Source organism: Neopelma chrysocephalum, unplaced genomic scaffold (genome assembly GCF_003984885.1).
Source record: "Neopelma chrysocephalum unplaced genomic scaffold, ASM398488v2 Primary Assembly neopelma1_25, whole genome shotgun sequence".
NCBI lineage: Eukaryota > Metazoa > Chordata > Aves > Passeriformes > Pipridae > Neopelma > Neopelma chrysocephalum.
Genome location: NW_020897694.1, coordinates 15,345,333 through 15,368,291, shown reverse-complemented (window position 1 = coordinate 15,368,291; position 22,959 = coordinate 15,345,333). Strand labels below are relative to the sequence as shown.

Sequence of the window (22,959 nt, the reverse complement as noted above, 5' to 3'; positions counted from 1 at the left end):
CTAAAAACTCATGTATCTTATGCTGGCCAATATTCTCTAAGCCTGGTGCCTCAGTTTGAGAGCCTGCATTGATAGCAAATGTGAATTCATACAGAATCTGGGTGTTCCTGCAAAACTGATCTCCTATCTCTTGACATATTCTGACCTCTGCTGTTATAAAATGGAATTTATTTTGACAATAATTATTTTCTGCCCTCAGCTGAATAAGAATTTTCAGTATCTGCAATTATTTGGGGTAAAGAAATGATGGGAAAATCACTTTTATTTTACACCATGAAACACAAAAATAAAGTGCCCAACCTTTTCTTTCCCCCTCACGGTCCTATCATCCTGTCGTTTATTATAAGCTTCATCATTTGACTATTACAGAAATACATATACTTTGTTCTTTTGGCATCTAGACACTATATGCTACCAAACTGTCCCAACATCATCTTTCTCTAAGAATGCATCGTTTTAGGCTTTTATGACAGACACCAGCAAACCCACCCAGCACACACCAATATACAAACTATTGCTAATCTGAAATTATTCATACAACTAGTTTTAGGCAGCACTTTCTTTTTTCCAGTTTAAGTTGCATTTTCATTACAAAAATATTCTATGGTAGACTCTCAGGCTCTCAATTATGTACAAATCTAGGACTTCATACTGAATCTTGACAGTACTGGTTAGGAAAGAAATATATTCTAAATATGCCATACATTAACATCAGTGAATGCGTAAATCTGAATGAACAGTGGCTGCATTGTTTGGCAAAATTTTGAAGTCAGCAAAACACTGCACTTTTTAAGTGATAGGTACACTCTGAGGGAAAAAGAAACAGAGTGTGTCCATCATGATTCTCTGCTTCCAAACTTCTCTTTCCCTTCTGGCTAAGAAGTCTCCTCTTAGACCCTGATCTTGAAGATTAAGGTGTGAACCTGTACTGTACTTATCACAAATGCTCAAAGATCATTCGCTCTTCCTTTCCCATCGTAATGCCTGTCACACTTCAAAATAAAACTGCATGTACAGCTTGCATTATTTCTGCCAGACTTGCTGATTTCCCATGGCTTGTGAGATGATAAAGTATTTGATCAAATATATTTATAAGCATGACTTTATGAATTTAAGACTGTATCTCCCAGTCAGAAAACACTTTTGGTTAAGGAACAGAAAGACAGCAGCACAGTGCACAATGAGTGTTTTAGCACCAAATGCTATTTTTATCCTCATGTTTAACTAGGAAAGAGACCCTAATCTAAAATCAGCTAGATCACCCTTATGCCAAGAGGTTTAAGAGCTCTTTTAGAACTACAGGTAGAAAATAGTCTTGTTCAGTTCTTTTCAGTCTGTTTTCACCATCAACTGTGTTCTTTCTGAGCAATACTAAAATTAATGGAGTTTATCGTTCTGCATGCAACAACTTTTATTTTCACTTTCATGCATATAGTTAAATGGGGTTTTTTAAATAATTAAGGATTTTGCTTCTGTTGAGACAAACATATGGAAATTTGCCTTAATACCTTTATTGGAGTAAAAGCAGGAAACACAACAGCATAATATAAATAAACCACTGAATCTTAGAGGATCCTCAACTGTAACTACAAAACAAACAGCCAACAAAGTTCAGCACAGCACCTCATTCCATCGCACAGATGTCCCAAGGACAGCCTGTTAGTTTATAACCCCCAACCCCTCACCCCCCATTTCAATAACCATCCTCAGACATTTTCTTTTGCCTTCAGTTGTAATCATCATCTGCTGGAAACTAAACCAGAATGGACACCTTCAAAATGTTAGTGCACCTCCAATGCACCTCCAGTAACAAATATGTAGACTGTCAGCAAGGATGCCAAACAACAAGTTATACAGACTACCACAAATGTCTTTAGCATTACAACTGATTTTTTAAAAATATGGAACAACTTCAAGCTAAACATGTTAAGACAGCTCAGTTTCCTACTCAAAAATTTTATTAAGACAACAATTTTGGACAATATAAGGACGAAGGCTCAGTTGTGCTCTTTGTATAGAGACCACCCACCAGTATCCTGCAAGTGGTCTCAAAACTTTACGTATTGTTTTCAACAGTATTATAGAATCTGGCAGGTATTCAATCAAACCAATAAAGTTCTATGGTTAGTTTACTTTTGTATTCTATCAAAAAATGTGATGAGAAACTGAATAGCCTAAACCAAAAAGTAGCATGATAAAACAGGAAGTTTGAGAAACCAATTCACAAAAGTAGAAGTAACCAGAATTCACACAACTAGCATAATAAAAAGAGTCAGACAAGTTTAGGTAAAAAAGTAACTAAAGACAAAATATAGAAGGAATTCTATGGCCATACTAGAATAAACAGAAAGTACAGATCAGGCATGATGATGGTGAATAAACAGATAATGAAAAGATGGTTTCGATGTTCAGTTAAAGAGCTGGCAGATGCTTCAGAGAACCATGGGACTTGGAAAACAACCACTGAGAGTATAAGTGTTGAAGATGGCAAAGCCTTGAAGTATTTGCTTAATTAAAGTTCTTGTCTGTTCTAGAGCATGCTCTAAGCCATTAGCAATTATCTCCAACTCACAGGGCTGGAAAGGTCTCACTGACTGAAAAAAAAAAAATTAAAAATAAAAGATCTCCTTTTGACATGCAATGACATGAGAAAGAAAGCAGAATAATAAGGGTTAGAAAAATATTTAGTCTATTCTTACCAACTTTGGTTTCTAGAAGGGTATTAAATATTGCTGATTCTACCACCACCAAGCCATAGCTTTTTGGGAGGGAGTAACACTGGTTTGAAAAGTCATTTTTTTTTCCTGCCTTGGCAAACTAACTGGTCTGACACACCAGAAAAGCAGTAAGTGGGCTATAGATGGAATGAAGTTATACAACTGGAAAAAAGCCTTGTTATTTTATTTAAAGACAGACCATGGAAATGCAATCTAGGTAAGGAAATTAAAAGACCATTACGTGAAAGTGGGAAGACCACACACGTATAGAACAAATTTCTAAGGTGGCAACATCAGACTGGGATAAGGGACTAAACTGGGCCCAAGAGAAGTTATTTGAAATTCCAGGACACTCCAGTATGTTCTTTACAGAATTAGGTCATGAACAACCACCATATATTATTAATAAACCCAAACCCAAATTGCATGAGCATTAAGAGGGAAGACAAAAGTTTCCTGTTAAATTCCTCAGTTGGAGCACTGGTCCAAAGTTCAGCAAGAGAAAACTCAGCAGAACTTGGCTACAAAATCTTATTCTTGAAAGAGAGTAGCTGAACACATAAATAGGATATTCCTGTACATCTCAAAACAACGTTAGCTTTTTTGTTTTATAACAGGCTTGACTTCAGTTTGTAGTCAGTCACCCCCACACCCTTTTATGCAATGCCACTGCCTTAAATGCTTATTTATCAGTTTGTATTGGTGCAGCAGTTGTCTCGCTCTTAGTTTGGTACGTGCTATTTCATGTACCACGCTTCAAGAAAAGAGGCTTAAGAGTATGAGCACTAGTTATTATAAATAAGACATGAGAGGGAACACTTCTTTTACAAATTTATCAAAGCAAGAGTTGTACTAAATGGTTTACTTTGCAGCAAAGGAGATTGTCAGGTATTAGGGAAGAAAAATCCACCAGAAAAGTTAAGTACCAGTTTTTAAGAGGTTAAAGTACATAGAGATAGACAGATAGTCAGACAGATATGCCAGGAATGGTCTAGGTATAAGAATATCTAGTTTTACAAGAGAGTAGTGATGAACTACGTGACCCTTAAGCTCCTTTCAGCCATATATGCAATTTTCACATAATTACTCAGTCTCATCATCTAAATACCAAACCCAGTGAAAATTCTTAGTTAAGCATGTATGTATCTCCAGCATTTAAAGGACAAGACAGAACAAAGTGAGTTTCAGGGGGAGTTTTTGAGTTGTTTTGGAAATTAGGTTCTTCGCAGCAACTGCTCAAAACACACAACCTAGATGCAAAAAAGGTCTACAAATAAATCAGTTTATTTTAGGATACATACCCTAAGTGTCTAGCCAAAAATTCAAACCTGTAATGCCTACCATGACGTGAAATTATTAAAACAACAAAAAAGAAAAACTGCATAATGGGTGGTACAGACACAAGTACTACCCCCACAAGTACTTATAAGATCAGGGTAATTGCTAACTCTGAAGACACACAGTTCAAGTGGCACTTACAGTATCATATATAACTCAAACACCAGGCTCTGTAACTCTAATGTTGTGGTAAAAGTTGCATAGAGGACTATGGTTTTATTCCCATCACTTAGAGGGGATGGGAAGGAAGGAACTGATTAGTCTTTATGTGCAAAGTTATTAGTGTTACACGGCTTAGAGAAGCTCTTAGTGGTCCAGCTGTGCTCCTCTGGTGACCTGCTGCACTGGAGATGCCTGCAGAGCTGGGAAAGTGCAGGGTGGTGGTGCTGAGGATGCCTATGCACCACTGGCACCTTCTACATTTCCACAGAGATTACATGATAGTGTCAGACAACAACAAGAAAGAAAATAAAATCTGTTTTCCCTTTCCTTGATGGAAGATTGTCTTGAGCTAGTAAAAATGACTGACCTACAAGCTCTGAAGGACAAAGGGCTCCTCCTGGGCACCTCCAATGACAGAATTACGTGGGAATGAGGCAGATACCAGTGGAGAGAATAGCTGCAACTACTGCAGGGTTTTATTTGAAGAACCTCCAGAAACCACATAAGAAAAATAACATATTTTGGAACGGAATATTCAAAGTAAAAGTAGGTCTGGACTTCATTGCATAGCTTTTGGTCACAGGTGCTACATGAATCCACCTGCTCAAGGCATCATTTTAGACATCCATATTAAAAAAAAAAAAAGGGAAAAAAATCAAGTTTTTGCCACCTCAAGGAAGAACATGCAAAACTCAACACAGCCTTGCTGCCAGAGGTGAGAACAGAAGAAACACAGGACAAAAGTATAGAGCTGCAGAAGATGTGCTATTTGTGTTTGCATTTGAGAAATGGGGGTGGAAAGACGAGAAGAGCCACTTCTGTTGTCAGCCCCATCCCCTTCAGCACACACTGTCAGAGCATCCACCATAGCCCTCATGTAACCCTGCCTCAGGTCTGCAATAGAGACACGACATTTGCTACACCCTGGTCTCCTGTCTTTGTCTATACCCAGTGCTGGAGAAGGCGAGAGCCTGGATAACTCCAGTTCCACTGCTGCTTCCAGCAGTCCTGTGCAACATTACTGATGAATTCAGGGAGGTTACACAGAAACCTGGCAAGTTGAAACAACCCCAAGGCCTGATGACTAAATATTTCATGGTAATGGCAGCTGGCACCAGAACCTTAAAAAAAAAAAGAAAAAAAAAATCACAAATATGAAAGTCTGTATTAGATTTATCAACACAGGTCAAAGGACAGATTTGGCATCAACAAAGTAAATGGCTCATCTTTCATTTAATGACTTTGAAGAAGTAAATTAAAATTAAATAGTGTCCAACAAAATAACCAAAAAGCATACTAATATTCTTGCCTACATGTAGGAATAATACTACAACATAACTACCCAAAACACATCTTACCAAAACAAAAAAATGGGTACAATAAAACAATTCTGAAAAATATATTCAATGTTATTTAAAAACAACTTATGCTGTTTGAACATGAAAGATTTCCTTTATAAACACTCTAATGGCAAGTTGAGAATTCCTGCAAAATATCTTCTGAATCCTTGGAAAGTCACAATACACTGCAATGGAAGACGTTACTTTAACAAATCTGAAAACTTGGCACAAAGTGAAACTGAATTAAGAAATAAAGATTTTCATGGCTAGTGACATTTTTTTGAATAAATTTGTGATACTGACACCTCTGCTAAAAATATTTAAAAAAACCTACATGGGAAAAATACTGTGGCTGAAAATTCTTTGCAGCCCTATAGTAAAGTAATTTTACAAACATTGTAAAGACTTTTGTACTACTCAAAAATGCACAGCATTATTCAGAATAACAGAAAATAACTGACAAAATATCAACTTCTTTCTGTCTTGATGTTACTTTTTTCACATGAATGAAACATTTGTGAAATTCATAGCATTTGAATGCCAAATACACATTTTTTCAGTATGATATAGTGAGGGATATTTTAAGATGCTGGAATGTCATTAATTTGTGCCCCTTAGCTCAGCATTTTGTAAATTATTAGCTCTAGAGCACCAAAACAAAGTAAAGCCTCTCTAAGCCCATTTCATCCAACTACTAGCATTTAATTTAAACATGATTTCAAGAATCTAATGCCAAAACCCAGCATATGCTATTTATCATAAAATTGAGAAGGAAGTCTGATGTCTTTCTGTAGGTATATATTATAAAAGAGCAACATGGAGGTTTTTTTTTCCTTTTTAAGCCTAAAGCTTGGTCCTTTCACTTTCCCAAGATTTCACACAAGTACCCACATTTCTGCTAGTAACAAGTCCCCAAGGAGAAAGCCTAGCTTGACATGTCACTGTCAAACCTCTTCCTATAGTGTCAATAGGAGGGGAGGGAAGGGAAAGAAGAATGTAATTGAGCATAATGCTATTTAACTATTGGCTTTTCTGGTTACAAGAGAAAGAGGAGACTCACACGTTAAAAAGGGAACAAACTTGTACTATCAGGTGCCTGTTCCTGTTGAGTTTTACAGGAAATAGCAAGTCCTTGGCTGTTGTGCTCTGTCACAGGTGGCTGCACAAAGGGTTACAGGACCATGGCAGCTCTGTAGCTCTGCTCTCTAGAAAAGCTTCAAACTCCGAAGAGGTTGTAAGAACCCCCAAACAGGGTTAAAAATGAAATTACAGGGGGGGAACTGAGGAGCTTCAGAAAGTTTATGAAAGTTTGGCTCCAGGAAAAAAGTTCTCCCGACAGCAGACGCTACTTTGTGTTTGTTTGTTTTTTAAATCCATGAAACAGAACACACCTACCACTTATCTTTTCATCCTGAGCAATTCATTCGAAGTCAAAGCTTTGGTCTGAAGCTTAAGATCTTTTATTTTATTTTATTTAGTTCTGGGCTACCCTTAAAGGAGCAGCGAGAGAGGTTTAAAACTGACAACATCATTCACCAGAAATACAAGTTATCTGCTCTTAGGCAGTTATGGAGTTCACTTGTTTCAAGTTCTTCAAGTTTGAGAAAAAAAATCTGGACTTCTAAAATTCCTTACTTTAATTAATGACTTGCTCTAACTTGACTTTAAATGAATTTAATCACTATGACAAAACAGTGAAAAAAAAAATAAAGTTCAGCATCACCTGATATTTCAAAGTAACATCTTTAAACTGGTACTTTACTGTTTAATCAACTCCCACTTTCAGCCACAGGACCCTTCATATTAGGCTTCAAGCAGAACAGAAGATAGAAGCACTGTCCTCATTGACATAACTCTGAGACTTGAGTAACAATAGAGGCCTGAGATTCACAAGTGGTGGTGAAGAGTCCTGCTGCACTGTCCCACTCCCAGCCAGCTCTCTCTAGTGAGATTTCTCTGTCCTCACAGCAGGAGAGGACAGAGGGCTCTTGTGGCCCCCTCCACTCCCAACCCAAAGATTTTGATCAGATAATTTTAATTCACATGCATACAAGAATTAGGGGTTTTCTAATAATTCTACAAGTCCTCCTTACCCAAAAGGATGCAGAAGCCAAAAGGAACATATTGAGGAAGAGAAATTGAGGAAAATCCACCACAATTGGACCAAGAAATAGAATTTCAGCATCCACTTTCCAACTTTAAAAAAAAAAAAATCTAAGATCCATTTTCATTTTGAAAAGTTATCTGGAAGTTTTTCTTTAAGTCATTATTTACTAAAAAAAGAAAATAAGGTCACACAGAAGCACTGAAACACAAGGTAAATAATATCCATAACGTCAGAAAAGATAATTTATTTTCCCTGGCAGCTGTTTTAATCCCCAGTTGGAAATACCTTCTCTCTATTTTGTGCTTAAAAGACAAAAAAGTTCAAATTCACAGGCAGGCTGCTGTAGCAGCTCTGAGTTCATATGTTCCTGTTCACCTCAGCTGGGCAACTTCCTAACTCTGATGGGCGCCACTAAAGCAATCAGATTGTTTAACATCTTATGTAAATAACTGGAGATGAATGCTCAAATCCACCAGCACATAGACAAACAGAAATCAGCAATATGGTAATTCAGCATGATGCTGAATTTAATGTAAACATTCCTAAAGGAATTCAAGAGGAGATAGGAAGCAAGACAGATTTGGGTACTGTAGGACGAATTACAGCAGAAGGTCCATGCGATGATATTCAAACCAGAAAATCCCGCTCCACAGACAGTTTATGATCTGGAACAAAGAACCTTTACCTGCTCCTAAAAAAAACCAACAACAAAACAAAAAACTCACACAAAACCTTCTCCAGCCATGAATACATCTTAAAGGTGTTGTGGGAGACATCGAGTACTAACCACCTTGAACGTTCTCCCCCACAAACTTAATCTCTGCAGAGTTAAACAAATATTAATAATTGAAAAGTACACAAAGTGATTTTACTAAGGGGGTAATTAACAACTTCATTTCAGTTTAGCAGCTGATTTTTAGTTGGCATTAAACCAACAGGAGCTTAAAAGAACCTATTACACAGGGATAAGTTTTTGAATAACCTTGCGAGTTTGATGTGGCCCTCAGACTTCAAAGGCTCCTTTCATAACAAAACAGGACAAAAGCAGAGAGGTCTTTATCATCATTTATGGTAAATAAGAGACAAATCCACTATGCACTAGAAAGCTGATGTAAGGAAAAGACTGAACTTTGCATGAGCTTCATCAACATTTTAGGAGCTCTCAATTATCCAGCAGTTTTTGATTAGAAGATGCTGGTAGTTTGAAAAGGCAACAACAAACAGTTCAGTAGCATAGAAGGACACAGATATAAAGCTGCTGCTACTCTGTTATCAGCAGATGCTTGTGAGGACCTATCACCAGACTGCAGCGGAGCACGTGCCCAGGAATTTTCTGACACCTTAAGTGAACAAGTCAGAGCCTCCCATCCTGGGCATAGGCAGCTCAAACTCTTAGTTTTCTACTGCTCAGTCTTAATGGTTCTTATTACCCTAGTCATGAACATTCACACAGACAGGTAAAACTGACCACCCCTGCCACCAGTGTTAGAGGAATTACACATTATGGTCTAATCACGAAATACACACACTGCTAATAATTAGGCCATGTAGAAACATAAGGATCACCCCCTTACCAGAATTCACTGATAAAAAACAGTAAGGACATACAGCTTAAAATTAACATAGTGTGAAATGAAAAGTACAAACCCTTAAGTGGAAAACTGCCAAATGTAATTTTCACAATTACCATTTAATTTAAGAAGCAGATCAAAAGAAGCACATCATTTACATTTTCAAACATTAAGTTTTAAAGATCAAAGACTTCTAGTATTTCCAGACTGCATATATGTGAGTAACTTAGTTCAAGTAATGAATCTATGCAGAGATGCTCATTTGCTCCATGCAGCAGTTTCCCCATCGTCTGAGACTGCAGCACGTGGTATCTGCAATAAGCATCATCAGCAAGCACCCCCTGACACTATACAGGAATAAAAGCAAGAGGCTTCAAGGTCTAAAATAGCAGTATAATTTTCTGACTGCTGAAGAACTCTCTCCCTGAAACTAGCCACTGCTTCAGAGATTTTTTCACAGCTCCAGCCTGACAGCTGTGACTTAACAGTACTTTTACGATGGTCATTAAAGATTCCACGTCATCACCAAAACTGTGTTTTTATGATAAAAAGTTAGAGAGAAGTATGTATTGAACTATGTAAATATTCCAGAACATGTCAGTTTAATTCCATGTCAAAATCAAATGATGACAGCAGAGGTGATAGTTTAGTGACCGCTGGGAGCTACTGCAACAGATCCTGGTCAAATTCAGTGTAAAACAGAAAGTGTCCTGGCACTTATATCCAGGAAACAATTGAACTTTTAGTTCATACTGAAAACTCATGCCTACTTCTGAGCACGTCCCAAAAAACCGCAGCTCAGAATTCAATATTAAAACCAGATTTTTCTCAGCAGAAAACCACAGAGCATCATGGCCATAAAGCCTATGCTAAAAAAAGAGACAATCATTTAAACTGAACCAGTAAACAGGAGCTGCTTGTGGAAGTTGAGAAGATGACCCAAACTTCTCTTACTAAGCTGAGGAACATGACAACATGGGGAGTATGTGCAACTGTATTTGGTACTTGACTGCTGGTGTTACAATAACATCCAATCCCTGAAGCGTCCCTTACAGCATGCAAAGATCCTCAATACACCATACTGTCTATCAGACTGGTCCCAAGCACATGATGGATTTTTATCTGCATCTCCCCTACCTTATCTATTTCCCTTCCAAATCACAGGATAAAACTATTTTAAAAGTAGATAGAAAGGGATATAAAATACTAGCATTTACACAGGGACTTTAATTCTTATATCACGGTATTACACATCTAACACCAGAAAGAAAAGGGCAGAGGAAATTCACACACCTACCTCAACATGAGAGGGTTTAAAGCAGCTTTCTCAAGAATAGCTTCTTCAACAGACACTTCTCATGGTAAGGATGCTGCATTCTATAACTAAGACCATAAAGCTCTTGACAAGATGAACAGCCATTATATTTTTACAATAGTTGAGGCACCTATGTATTATTAGTACTCTGGTTAACAGTCTTCCTTACAGATAAAAGAAGTTACACAGAAGCAAGTTTCATACTTAACCCTTCTGTCACAAAACATTAAAAAAAGCGAGCAATATCCAGGTTCTTTACATGAAGAAAACGATGTGTTGTGCCTGGCTGCAAGTAACATGTAGCGACCTAATCTCAAAGGATATTTATATTGCATAATGCTGTGTGTATTCCTGCCAGACCTACACAGGCTCGCATGGATTTCTGTCTGACAGCAGTCACACTACTCCCAATTCTCAGCCTACAAAAAGCAAGCAGACACAGTCAAAGCACTTAGGGGTCTTAATCTGCATCTCTGTGAAAAATTCAAACCACTATGTGCAACCTAAGCAACATTTAAATGCACTGATGATTTAAAAAAATGGTGAAATTGGTGCACATCACATCTACCCCCACTAGTGGTCTGCAGAAGAGTGCCCCTGCCCCAAACTGGAATACATATTCCCTACCATCAGGAAAAAGAAAAACAAAAAAAACCACACATACATTTCTTGAGTGGAGAAACATGTGCTAGGTAGGGTCTAGATGAAAAGGACCTGGAGATCCAGATTTCCTCTCCATATCCTCCCCCCAGGAGCAATGTGGGGGGTGAGCGTGCACAAGGTTCACCCGTTCCCATACTGCGCAACAGTGCAAAAATAAAGGTAAGATGTGGCCAAGCTACAGTCACAGCACAGTTGGGTTAGGGATAATACTCTAAGGAAATTTTAAAAAATAAATAAATAAATAAAAGGGAGGTGAGGAAGGCTGGCATACCTTTACAAACAGCTGAGACACACCAATATCCTTTCCACATTTCACTCGCCCATACTGGAAAGGTAGCGTGACATTAGAAATGTCTTTTACTGCCAGAGACACATCCTCCTCTATCCTACCTCCTCTGCTGATCAGAGAGGAAATAAAAAATAATCAGATGAGTCACCACTGGAAGTCTGCATGGCTGGATTGCATCTAGCCCATCAATGCACCAGACACAGGAAACCAAATTACTGCCAGCCTCCCGATCATCTACTGGGATGCTGGAAACTGCTGTTCCAGCCTTACGCTTTATTACCATGACCAGTTAATAAGGTTTTTCCAAGAGACTTGCCTGTACACAAAGACCAAATCTTGTTGCTGAAATGTGCATGTTAAGTATTTTGTGTTCTGACAAAATTCACCGTTATACTGAGAACCAGACATGATTTAATAGCATTATCCTTCTTAACTATGGTATATCCAAATATGTTTAGGAAAAGAACATTCACCTTTTTACTATAATTTTCAAGAGGAGACAGTTTTCAGAAGGAAAGATCAAAGATTGCACTGGAAGATTGAATGATACAAGATTTTAGTGGCCACAATAAAAAAATAAACACTAATTTTAGAAGTTCTTAGCTGGGGAGGTAAGAAAGGGAAGAAAATAAAAACGGAACCATAAGCACACATATACTAGCATTTTTCAGTCAGGTCTAACAATAGGCTTCCATGTCCCATGGTAGGTAAAGCAGAGGAGATACTGATTTTACAAATATGTATGTGAAAAAATTAAAATAAATGTAATAATACATTCAGAAACTTAGAACAGTCTCCAACGGTATTCCCCCAATGTTTTAAATTACTAAATGCAAAACAAATGCAAAAGAAAATCCCAGATTTATAAAGCCAGCGCGTTCTACTAAATGTCACAATTTAAATACTCACAAGGTAAGAAATTCACTTGAGTAAGAAGGAAAAAGTAGTTATTTACAAATAACCCTAGGTGCACATTTGTCCTCGTCCCTTTCCAAGCTCCTCTTCTCTGTCATTTCTCCACAGCGCACAGCTCCCAGCCCTATCCAATGACACCTAACATGCAGACCTTCCTGGAGTCTGAGAATACTTTGCAAGACCTACCCCAACGTCACAGAGGACTTTGGGATTTTATCAGACACATGAAAGTTAGGTCATTAGTGAGCAACCCAGTCTGTGCTTTTTAATGGAGATCTGTCTTTGAAAAAAATCATCCACACATAAGACTCACAGCTGTGAAGCAATACCCTCCTGAATAAACATCAAGTTGATGTTTATTATATCAGGGATGCTTTTTTCCCTCCACAGCATCAGGCAAATGTTTGTGAAAGATATCCATCTGTACCTAGAGCTCATGCCTTCATCCTTACTCCATTTCCATTCAGTCCAAATAAAATCGACTCCAAGCAACCTTTATCTATATATATATACACATTTTATTTTTATACATATATATATATATATATATATACACACACATACACAAAGGTGAAACCCTTCTAGTTACTTAAGACAGTGTCATTTTGTTACAACCTCTTCTATTGGCAAAAGAACCTGCAAGCAAATGCCTGGCCCATTTTCACTCAGGAAAATGAATGAAACATGTTCAGGTTCATCAAAAGAGGCACATTTTGTCAGTGGCACTGTTTAGGTAAACAGAGCATGGTGACACAAGGAAAAAAAAGAGGTTTTTCATAGAGCAAAAAATGAAGTAATGCCTAACTTTGTCCCCCTGCTTTACCTAATCTTAAATAGTTTCCAAAGAAGCATTTCAAGGCAGTGCAACAGGTGTTGCAAGAAAACCCTTCCAACCTTGTAGTGTCAAACCCCGATCTTCATTTTTCTTCCACTTTGACATCTGGCTTCATAGAATCACTGAATTGTTAATGTTGGAAAAGACACTTAAGATCATCAAGTTAACATCCTGCTTGCTTCAATGTCAAGCAGCCAATAACTAACTGAAAGAGTATACTTATGTCATAGTTTTGGAGGCATCAGCAACTCTGACACAGTATTATCATGACTGATCCAAGCTAGGACGTTACCACTGGCAAAAATTGACACCCATCTGCCACTTCCAGTACCCTGAAATTCTGACATAGCTGCACAAAAAGCATTTTGGAGCCCCATGGCATACTGGCTGGTTTTTTATCCATTTCCTTAGTGTAAACAGAAAACATCCTGCACTTGCTTCTGTTCTTTATCACATCTTGATTTTTTAGCTGACACAGTCATTTGAACATATGGAAAGTCTCAGATCAAACTTCACAAGCTAGATTTTTAAATACCTTCCTGAAGGAAAAAAAAAAAATAAATAACAAATAGCAGGGTCAATAAAGTAATTCCAGGAAAGAATTTACAAATAACACTGGAGATTAGATCTGGGATTGGACTGCCCCCAATCTGGGGGCAGGTGTCCCAATACCTCTGAAGGATCATCTCCCAACCAACATAGCTCCAGTGAGACACAAGGACTGCTTCTGCCATATGAGAAGTCAGCGTGTAAGAATATCAAATACTTTCAAATGCTTTTGCTCAGAAAACTCCTCAGTTCCTAAGTAAAATATTTCCAACTGTATTTAAGCCTTATGAAATTCATCCTGAAGAAGTTATTTATAGCTAGAAGCCAGTCTCCTTAATCCAGGTGTCTAGCTTATACCTCAACCCTGGGCACCTACCAACAGATCCCAAGTCATGTAACGAAGAAAGCCAGGCAATGAGCAGAAGCAAGTGACTTAAGAAGCCTCCAGGAAAAGGGATGTCTTGTCTAAGTTCAGGTATCTGCCTCTCTTCATCCCACTAATCAGCTGCAGCCCAACAGTGAGCTGCCACCAAAAGGCTGTCTCCACCAAAACCACCTCTTCCCTGGCATGAGGCATCTTGCCTCCCTGGAGCCAGGCAAGTACCAAATACCACAAAACAGGCTGATTTTCCATCATCAGATGAACCCCCTGAGCCAAATCACCAGTGGGTCAGGCACACCACTGCCACTGCAAAAGGAGGCAGGAGAAGCACAGGCCAAGCACAGGAGTTTCAATGACACCTTCCTGGGATACTATCTCAGCACTAACACAAAACGGCATTGTTGTGGGATCTACCGTAGGAGGACAGCTTGGCCCAAACAACAGATTTCACTGTCTGTGCTAGCTGAACTGATCCCAACTCAGCTAACTCCTTTAATGCTGCGTTACATTACAATGATTGACTTTTTTGGCCAATGCAGTGATAACTATTTCCCTAAGTTAGTATATTATGTTTCTTTCCTAATAGTAATGACTGAGAGCTGAATCACATCCAGAAACAAAACCCAGAACTTTCACATGAGCTGGTACCAAAAAAATGTGCCAACATTTGCACAACGTGTGCCAGCACTGGCAAAAAATATAAAGCAAGTCTTATAATCTTCATGCCCTTCTAAGATAATCCCAGATGTTTTGTACTATGAATGGAAAACACTGTTGAAATTGGATTTCTCTATTCAATATAACACAAATGAAAGCTTTACAGCTAAGTATCCAATTGGAAGCTAGCACGATGCGAGTCAGATCCATACATCTTTCTTTCATTGGAAAAATAAAAATTAAACACTATTCATAAAAGCTAAATATACAACTTTATGCAGCAGCTCACAACATGAAAAACCACAAAACCTATTTTAAAGTAGCTTATTCACTACATTCCTTTAAAGTTAGATTTTTACTTGGATTGACAGTATTCAGATATGCGAAATACAGCAAAACTCAAAACACTCCCCCTAAGGTAATTCGGATAATAAGTGAGGTGTGTCAAGCACACCTTAGACCAGCAGACTCATTTCTAGTACACTGGGTCTGAGAGCACATGCTGTTTTTCATTAAACTGCTGTAGCTGGAAAGCCCATTTAAAAAAATGATAGTTAAGTTATATTAGCCTTGTTAAGCAAAAAAGGTTGGGTTTTGTTTTGTTTCTTTAAAAATGTCCTGCAGGAGTGGATAAAGGAACTTTAAAGCGGAGGAGTGGTAGGTACAAGAAACAGCTGGAATCTATCTGGTTCTTACAACACAATAAAACCCAAGTGTTTTCCAAAGCTCAGCAAGGTCACCATCTAATGTACTATACACAAGTGCTCATTAAAAACTTAAAAGTTTGGACCAAAAAAAAAGTGCCTGACAAAGAAAAGGTGCTAAAAGTGAGCTCTTGGTAATGGGGCAGGAGTGGGGGGCCAGAGCAAAATATGCTAAATGTGGAAATCAGTATCATCTCACCTTCTCCCTAAATTATGGGCAGAAAAAAAATGCATGACCTCACAAAACTGCAGAAAGGATCAGGACACAGTTCAAAAAACAAACACACAAAAAGACAGGAGAAAAAGAACAAAAGTAACACCAGAACTAACTGTAGTTGGTAACCACAAAATACAGAACAGAAGAACACAAAAGTCTGGTCAGAATTTTCTGTAGATCCCTGTAAGCGGCAATGCATTTCCCCAGTATAGAAAACATACCCATTTCTATAGTCAACAAGTTAATTCTTCCTCTAAAAGTGCCTGCAGATGCTGCTTTCATGCAAAGTTTTAAAACAACGCTCAAAAGTACAAAGAGAAACTGTCCATAAAGGAAACTACACTATGAACTCAGCTCAGAGCTATGCATGCCCATCACATACTGTGGGAAGAGGACTGTGTGAAGACAGACTTTTGATTCACCCTAAGAATTTCCAAATATAGACTTGAAAATATATAAACCCACCTTGCAGAAACCAGAAAATAGATTTTACTCTCAAGCAAAAATTAGTCCCATTTTTCTCTCAAACACATTATAGATATCTTTCCTGAGGCCTGGAAGCAAGGGGACAATAAAGTAACAGAGAGAATAATGTTCAGCCAGATCAAACAGTATTACTGTCACCCTCTCCCTCTAAAACATTGTTGCTAGATCTATTATATGACATTTTACCATAGCACTTTCATAGTCTGCAGGCAGTGGAGAGAACATTATTTCTAGGATTTAAACTCACGCAGTATTTACTTAGCAGAATGTATATTTATGTATCGATTCATATTTATATATTAATTGGATACACTTAGATTTATCCCATGCAATGCTCATTGCCAAGACTCTAGACATAATAATGAAATATTGATGCATCCACCTAAAGGAGGATTAAATACATCCCTTATGTAGATGTGAGCCAGGGCTTCGGCAGCTGTACTGTAAGATGTTCTCCAGAAACCAGCCCACCCAGGTTTTATGACTTGACAGAATTACCCAGTATTAAACATAGTTTAGACAATAAAATATATAGATTTTCCCTTTTCGTTCACACATCTTTCATTCTGACACTATTCAAGGACATTGACTGGCTCTCTACACATTAATCAAGAATACATTCCCCAGAACTGAGAAAAACATTTTCATAATGATTAGTTCAACTTAAATAAAGGTACCTATGAGAAGAGGATTTGAACAGTAAGATTAGTCCTCTATCTCTACAGTTATTCCTCCCATCTGGCATACCAGACTGTATGCATTAGATTCATGCTTGGGGGGAAAACAAAACAAAATAATCACTGAGGTAAGATCTCTATGCAAATACAGGGTAAACATAACTGCTAGACCTCTTGCTGCATTTGCAGAAGCCATAAAAATATACAGTAGAAATGCAGACTTCAAACAGCTTCAACAAACAGAAACATTTGGTGACCACATGTCAGACCATTCACTGGATTTGATTGCTGTACTGTTGGTTCAAACTAAAAGATTTCACCAAGTTGTCCTGGCTCTCAAGTTTTACCTCAAGCAGACTCTTTCTACCAAGTTACTCTGCAAATCTGTTTTTTCAATCTTCTGAGCAGGTGTGAGCGTCAGGAGGAGGGAGGAGGGGTGTGCATATATACATAAATTTGGGGTTTCTTGGAAAAAGAAAAAAAAACAAAAGCCCCCAAATAATCTTCCAACATTCAAAAGGTAACAGATACATTTAAATTATAAGGAAGGTAGTTTTGGACTCTGAAAAGCACACTTTAAAGCAATAATGCATGCAGTTGTCAGCACACACAACAGCATTCAGAAAAATTAGGCTTTTTCAGTACCTATTTAATGGTCATGACAGACAGGAGCAGCGGAGGTATCTTTAGTTGTTGTCCATACAAGCTGTGCTTTCTTCCTCTAATGCCACTTCTTGAAAATTATAAAAACCTTATCTTGCTACAGAAATCCTCATGGTGAAACACCTCTCTCCATCAATGCTGGGTAGTGTTAGCATCAGGAAGGACTTCTGCTGCAGTCTCTCTGCATGAGGAGCAATCCCAGGACTACAAGGTCCTGATTCTGACTGTGAGACTGATGCTCTTGACAACAGTATCTCGCAAAATTAGTAGCTCTCAGAACATCTAACTTTAAGAACTTTATATGAGTTACTAGGGAAATAAATTCAGCTCACAAGAAGAGCTGTAAGAGTTTGCAAGGGTTACTTGGCCCAACACCCATTTTTCACTTCAGTGCATTTCTCAAGGTTGCTTCACATGCTTTCCTATGGTTCTGCTGCTTCACTCCAACAATTCATTCAGGCACACGCTTGCTGGCCACCCTCCCTCAGACTGGATCTGTACATTTGAGTACTTCAGGGGAAAAAAAAAAATCAAGCGTTATTTGCCTCAGGGCACTTTAACTAAAGATTTACAGACTTTGTGTGTCAGGTTTCAAGTTGCTTTAGCAAACAATTTCAAACCATAGACATTTACCTGAAAATTAGGGTTCATTTAAGACACAGAATAGGAATCAAAAGCTCAGATGTTTTACAAGAAAACAGCACACATTTCTTTTCTTTAGAACTCTTCAAGAGGCATCACTCCTAAAATGGTGAAATGTGTTTTGGGGGAGAGGAACTATGCCTCCCTTTCATTCAGAAGGGTGAACTTGGTGGAGGACTGCAGAGAGGGAGCGGCAGACTGCCCTCCCACATCTTGAGGCACGAAAACAGAGTCGGCAGTCTGGGATATTTAATAGCTGGGGGAAGAATGCTTTGGTTTGGAGGAACAGCTTTTGGCTTGCTTAAGTTATAATATGGAACAGCACACAGTAAAACAATTTTAACCCAGCTATTTCTAGGTTTGGCAAACAGCTCTACCTTTCACAGAATCATAGAAAATCCTGAGCTGGAAGGGACCCACAAGGATCATTGAGTCCAACTCCTGGCCCTGCACAGGACACCTCAAGAATCACATCATGTGCCTGAGAGTATTGTCCAAATACTTCTTGACCTTTGCCAAGCTTGGTGCTGTGACCACTTCCCTGGGGAGCCTCTCCAGTGCCCAACCACCCTCTGGGTAAAGAACCTATTTCTAATATCTAATTGAAACCTCCTCTGACACAGTTCCATGCCATTCCCTCGGGTCCCATCACTGGTCACCAGAGACAAGAGATCAGTGCCTGCCCCTCTTCTTCCCCTCATTAGGAAGTTGTAGACTGTAATGAGGTCTCTCCTCTTTCTTCTTTTTTGAGAAGCTATTTCTAAGTTGTGGTGTACCAGTGTTTATTCTGGTCTCAGCATGCACCATCTGCCCAGCTGAGGTGCCAAGTGAAGGCTGGCCTGCAAGTGAGTTTGACCAGCACCAGTTGCTCCAGGGAGAGCTCAGAAGGCTCCAAAAGTCTCAGATGCAAGGACCCAACCTCACTAACCAGTGCTGGGTTCTGGATAAACGACATGTGAGAAGAGCCTGAGTTTTGCACAGAAAATGACTATTCTTTCCCCTAAATAAGTAGATGACCTCAACAGACAGGCCTCCCAAAGTGACTTTAGGAGTGTAACTGAGACAAGCAACATCATCTCTCTTCCCAAAGCACAAAACACGAGAGGTTGGGGACTACATTTGAAGAGGTCTCTGCACTGTGAATACTACAGGCCTGCCTTGTCCGCATTATCATAAACTATGCCCCAACGTGAATCTGAATTAAAGAACAACATCTTTCATTAACTATCACCACATATCAGATACAATTTTTTGGTTTTATTACTCTTAATCAAGCTGTTGGGCTTTTTGGCTTTGGGTTGTTTGAGGGTTTAGTTTTTTGGGGGGGAGAGGGAGTTTTTTGTTTGTTTGGGGTTTGTGGGGATTTTTGTTTGTTTGTTTTTCTTTTTTTTGGTTGGCTGGCTGGTTTGGGGTTTGTGGGGGGGTTTTTTCAGTTTTTGTAGCATAAGACTAGCATCACAACTAGGAACAAATGTTTCAGCTCCCACCAGCAAGTGGCTGCCTTACAGCATGGAGAATTCAGCTGGGAACAGGCAGAAGAGGGACCTGACCAGGACACAATTTTCTCTCACAAAGACCTTCAAGAACACATGGGGTGAAAATTTTTGATGTTTTGGGGTGGGTTTTTGACTACCCCGGAGATCTGACATATACAGCTGCTCATTCCCATTGCAAAAAGCCCTCAGCTTCAAGGTTTGAGCTCAGGTCTTCTGAGGTTTTTTTAAGTCCCAGAGTCCAAAAAGTTCAGTACTGAAATACAGAAATATGTTAACACAGATTTCATTAGCAAAGGGAAAGAGTAACAGTTTACACAGAGATTTTGGCTTGTTCTCTTAAACACATAGTAGCTAGTGTATGTATGCTTTCATCTTCCTCTAATGTTAGGGAGAAGCTGACACACAAAACCTTACCAAAACATTAGAACTTCAAGTTCATAAATATTTGGAAATCTGCCTCATCTTCAAAACTAATTGTTTAATCATTAGGACTCACCAAGTTTCACTCTCTATCATGTATATACCACTTTGTTTCACCAAGACTCACAGAACCTTGTGACAGGTCTCATTACCCTAAAAATATCATTACTCTTCTCATACAACAACAGAAATGGTTAGTCTTGGCTTTTTAATCCATCTGGATGTAAAGAGTAGAGAAACACACTGGTACTTCTGAAATACAAGCCTCATTTCATAGGGAAATAAATATTTACATTTTCCTTTAACTTTATAGAATTCCTAACATCTTGTTTACCAATACTTTCAGGTTTTCAAGTTACTCGCTTTACAATAAAATGTTTCTCCAAGTTTAAAAGTTCATTTAAAATGAGAACAGCTTTCACATATCAAAGGATAGTCACACAAACTAGATGAGGAAGGCAGGAAGCTAAGCATTTGTTGTTTTCTTCCACACAAACAGCACAATCCACACTCACATTGCTTTGCTAGTGCTCCCACGTGCTACTGGAAGGCAAAGAGAGAACCTTTTGTAGGAATGGTACAACCATAAATTTCATGTGAAATTTAATAATAATTAAAACAAATCACCAAACCCTTAAAATAGGATTTTCAAAGATGACATTACATCACCTTAATGAAACTATTTAAAGTAAGCTTTGCCAGTTTACAAAAACCAATGCAAGAAAGGTATACATGAGAGGAACGCTTTAATTACCTAAACTTATAAAATTGACACATGGGGAAGCCAGGACTGCTTTAATTACCTACATTCACAAATCACACTTACAAAAGTGACACTTGTGGAGGTCATTTGTGATACCCTTGCCTTTGGTGCTCTCAGTTTAAAATTCTCAATAGATTTTATGCACTAGATGTCATTGTTTTACAGAGGAAACAAGGTGGGACTCAGGTCTTGACAAGATGAGAGATAAAAAGTAACAAACATTCTTTTTTGAATATATACTCCTTCGAAAGTTACTGGGATAGCGCTTCTGACATCGTAAGTTTCATCTCAAGTTAACAGGCACATAGAAATAAGCTTAATACGTTAAAATACATATAAACCAGCACTTTAAAGCTCCTCTTTAAAAGCACACCACGACTCTTAAGTAAGGCCGTTCAGTATTCCTAACATTTCTCAGCTTCCACGCCAGGAGCCCAGCTGGCTCAGCCACACGCTGCCTGACCACACTTGGGTACACCTAGGAACAACCTCGCTCTTCAGGCATTAGCACGTACCGCACCGGTGTGACTCGGTGTAACGATACAGAAACACACATATTTACATCAAGCGCTGTGCGCAGTCAGACACTCATGTTTAAAAATAGGAGAGAAGAAAATGAGTATTAATTTCAGGTTGCTCTCTGTCCTGAATTCTTTCGTGACAGGAAGGAGTGCCTTTAATTCAGACTGTCTCGGAGCAAGCGCTATAGAAGTAATTTACAAGATGGCAAGAAATTATAAGCCTTAATGACAGGCGGACAGCCAAGCCAGCCTTTAATTTGGATTCAGAGGAGGGGGCGGTGGCGATGCTGCACAGACAGATCTCTGCAAGCTGCCACGATACCTTCTAAAAATAGCAGCCCACAGCTGCTGACAAAGAAGCAAAGTTTGGGGCCGCATCCCCGGAGCTGCTGCCCGACGGTGGGGCAGCCCGGCGGGAGCGGGGAGCGCGGCGGGACCCCGGCCTCGGGGAGGGGGCACGGGAGGGAACCAGGGTGACGAGGGGCTGGCACACAGCAGGACCGAGAGCCGCCTCACCTCTACCCATCGCTGGGCTTCGGCGAACGCCACCTGGCAGTCGCACTCCGCGTCCTCTCTCCCGTCCATGTCCAGCAGTGAGCGAGCAGGGGCGGCCGGTCCTCACGGGGCAGGGGCACGGGGAGCGGCCGCTGTCATTCGGCTGCCTCCTTTTAACGCTCCCCGCGCCGTCTCCTCCCCCTCCACCTCCTCCCCGCGGAACTCCCCCTCCCGGGAGGGAGCTCACTGGCGCTCCGCGGCCGCAGGAATCCGAGGGAGCCGCGGGCTGTAGCGCAGCGCCGGGCCCCCCGGGAGGCCAGGAGGGGCCGCACCCCCCGCGGCACAGGCGGCGGCGGCGGCGGCTCCCTCCCGCCGGGACGCGGCGCCCCTCGCCCTCACGGCCGATGGAGGCCGCCCCCGGCGGCTTCCGCCCCGGCGCATACCAGGAATAGCTGGGGACAATCGCACCTTTCAGGGCCGGCCACCGCCGCCCCGGCCCTTCCACCTGCCGCCCCGCCCGCCCGCCCGCCCGGGGCTGCCCTGCGCTCCACCGCCCTCCGCCGGGGCAGCGGGAGCGGAGCCCGGGCCCCTCACCTCCTTACCGTAGCCACCCGGGGGATCCGGCACCGCACTCCTCTGCAGCGTTGTCCCGCCTGGGGACGAAGTTAGGAGCCTTTCCCACCGCTGACATGAGAGAGCCACACTTCGTTTTGAGCGCTTTTCACACAAAGTGGCCAAAGCGGAGCTGCCCGGGCAGAACCGGAGCCACACAGCTCGGCTTCCACGCTTCCCTCCCCAGCACCCTTGGCGTCAGTTCTGGTATAGCTCACAGCACCCGCACCAGTGCCCATTGCTGTGTTTCATCCATGTCTGCTCACAGCACACTGCAACAGATTCTTTGTGACTTCTCTACACCCCACGCTATCCCAGGCTCAGACCTAAAGCCCGATCTCAGTATGGTTTGGCTGCTGAACCTGGGGTGGGTGCCATGCTGAGCTCTGGCTCCTGCAGTAACCTCAAATGTGAGGCAGGTTG

The 22,959-nt window shown here is 40.3% G+C and overlaps 1 protein-coding gene across 12 annotated transcripts in view; it reads right to left on the bottom strand.

Moving 5' to 3' along the window:
• Positions 1-22,140, bottom strand: part of LMO7 (LIM domain 7) — a 134,147-nt gene extending 112,007 nt beyond the window's left edge. For 4 of the 12 annotated variants that reach the window (XM_027674560.1, XM_027674561.1, XM_027674563.1 and 1 more), the window contains exon 1: positions 21,946-22,137. In XM_027674560.1, coding sequence (XP_027530361.1) covers positions 21,946-22,014 — 69 coding nt within the window. In that variant the 5' untranslated portion in view covers positions 22,015-22,137. Of the gene's footprint in view, positions 1-21,945 lie in introns of all 12 variants that reach the window. The other 8 variants (XM_027674556.1, XM_027674557.1, XM_027674562.1 and 5 more) reach the window with 4 other exon arrangements.
• Positions 22,141-22,959: the final 819 nt, after the last annotated feature.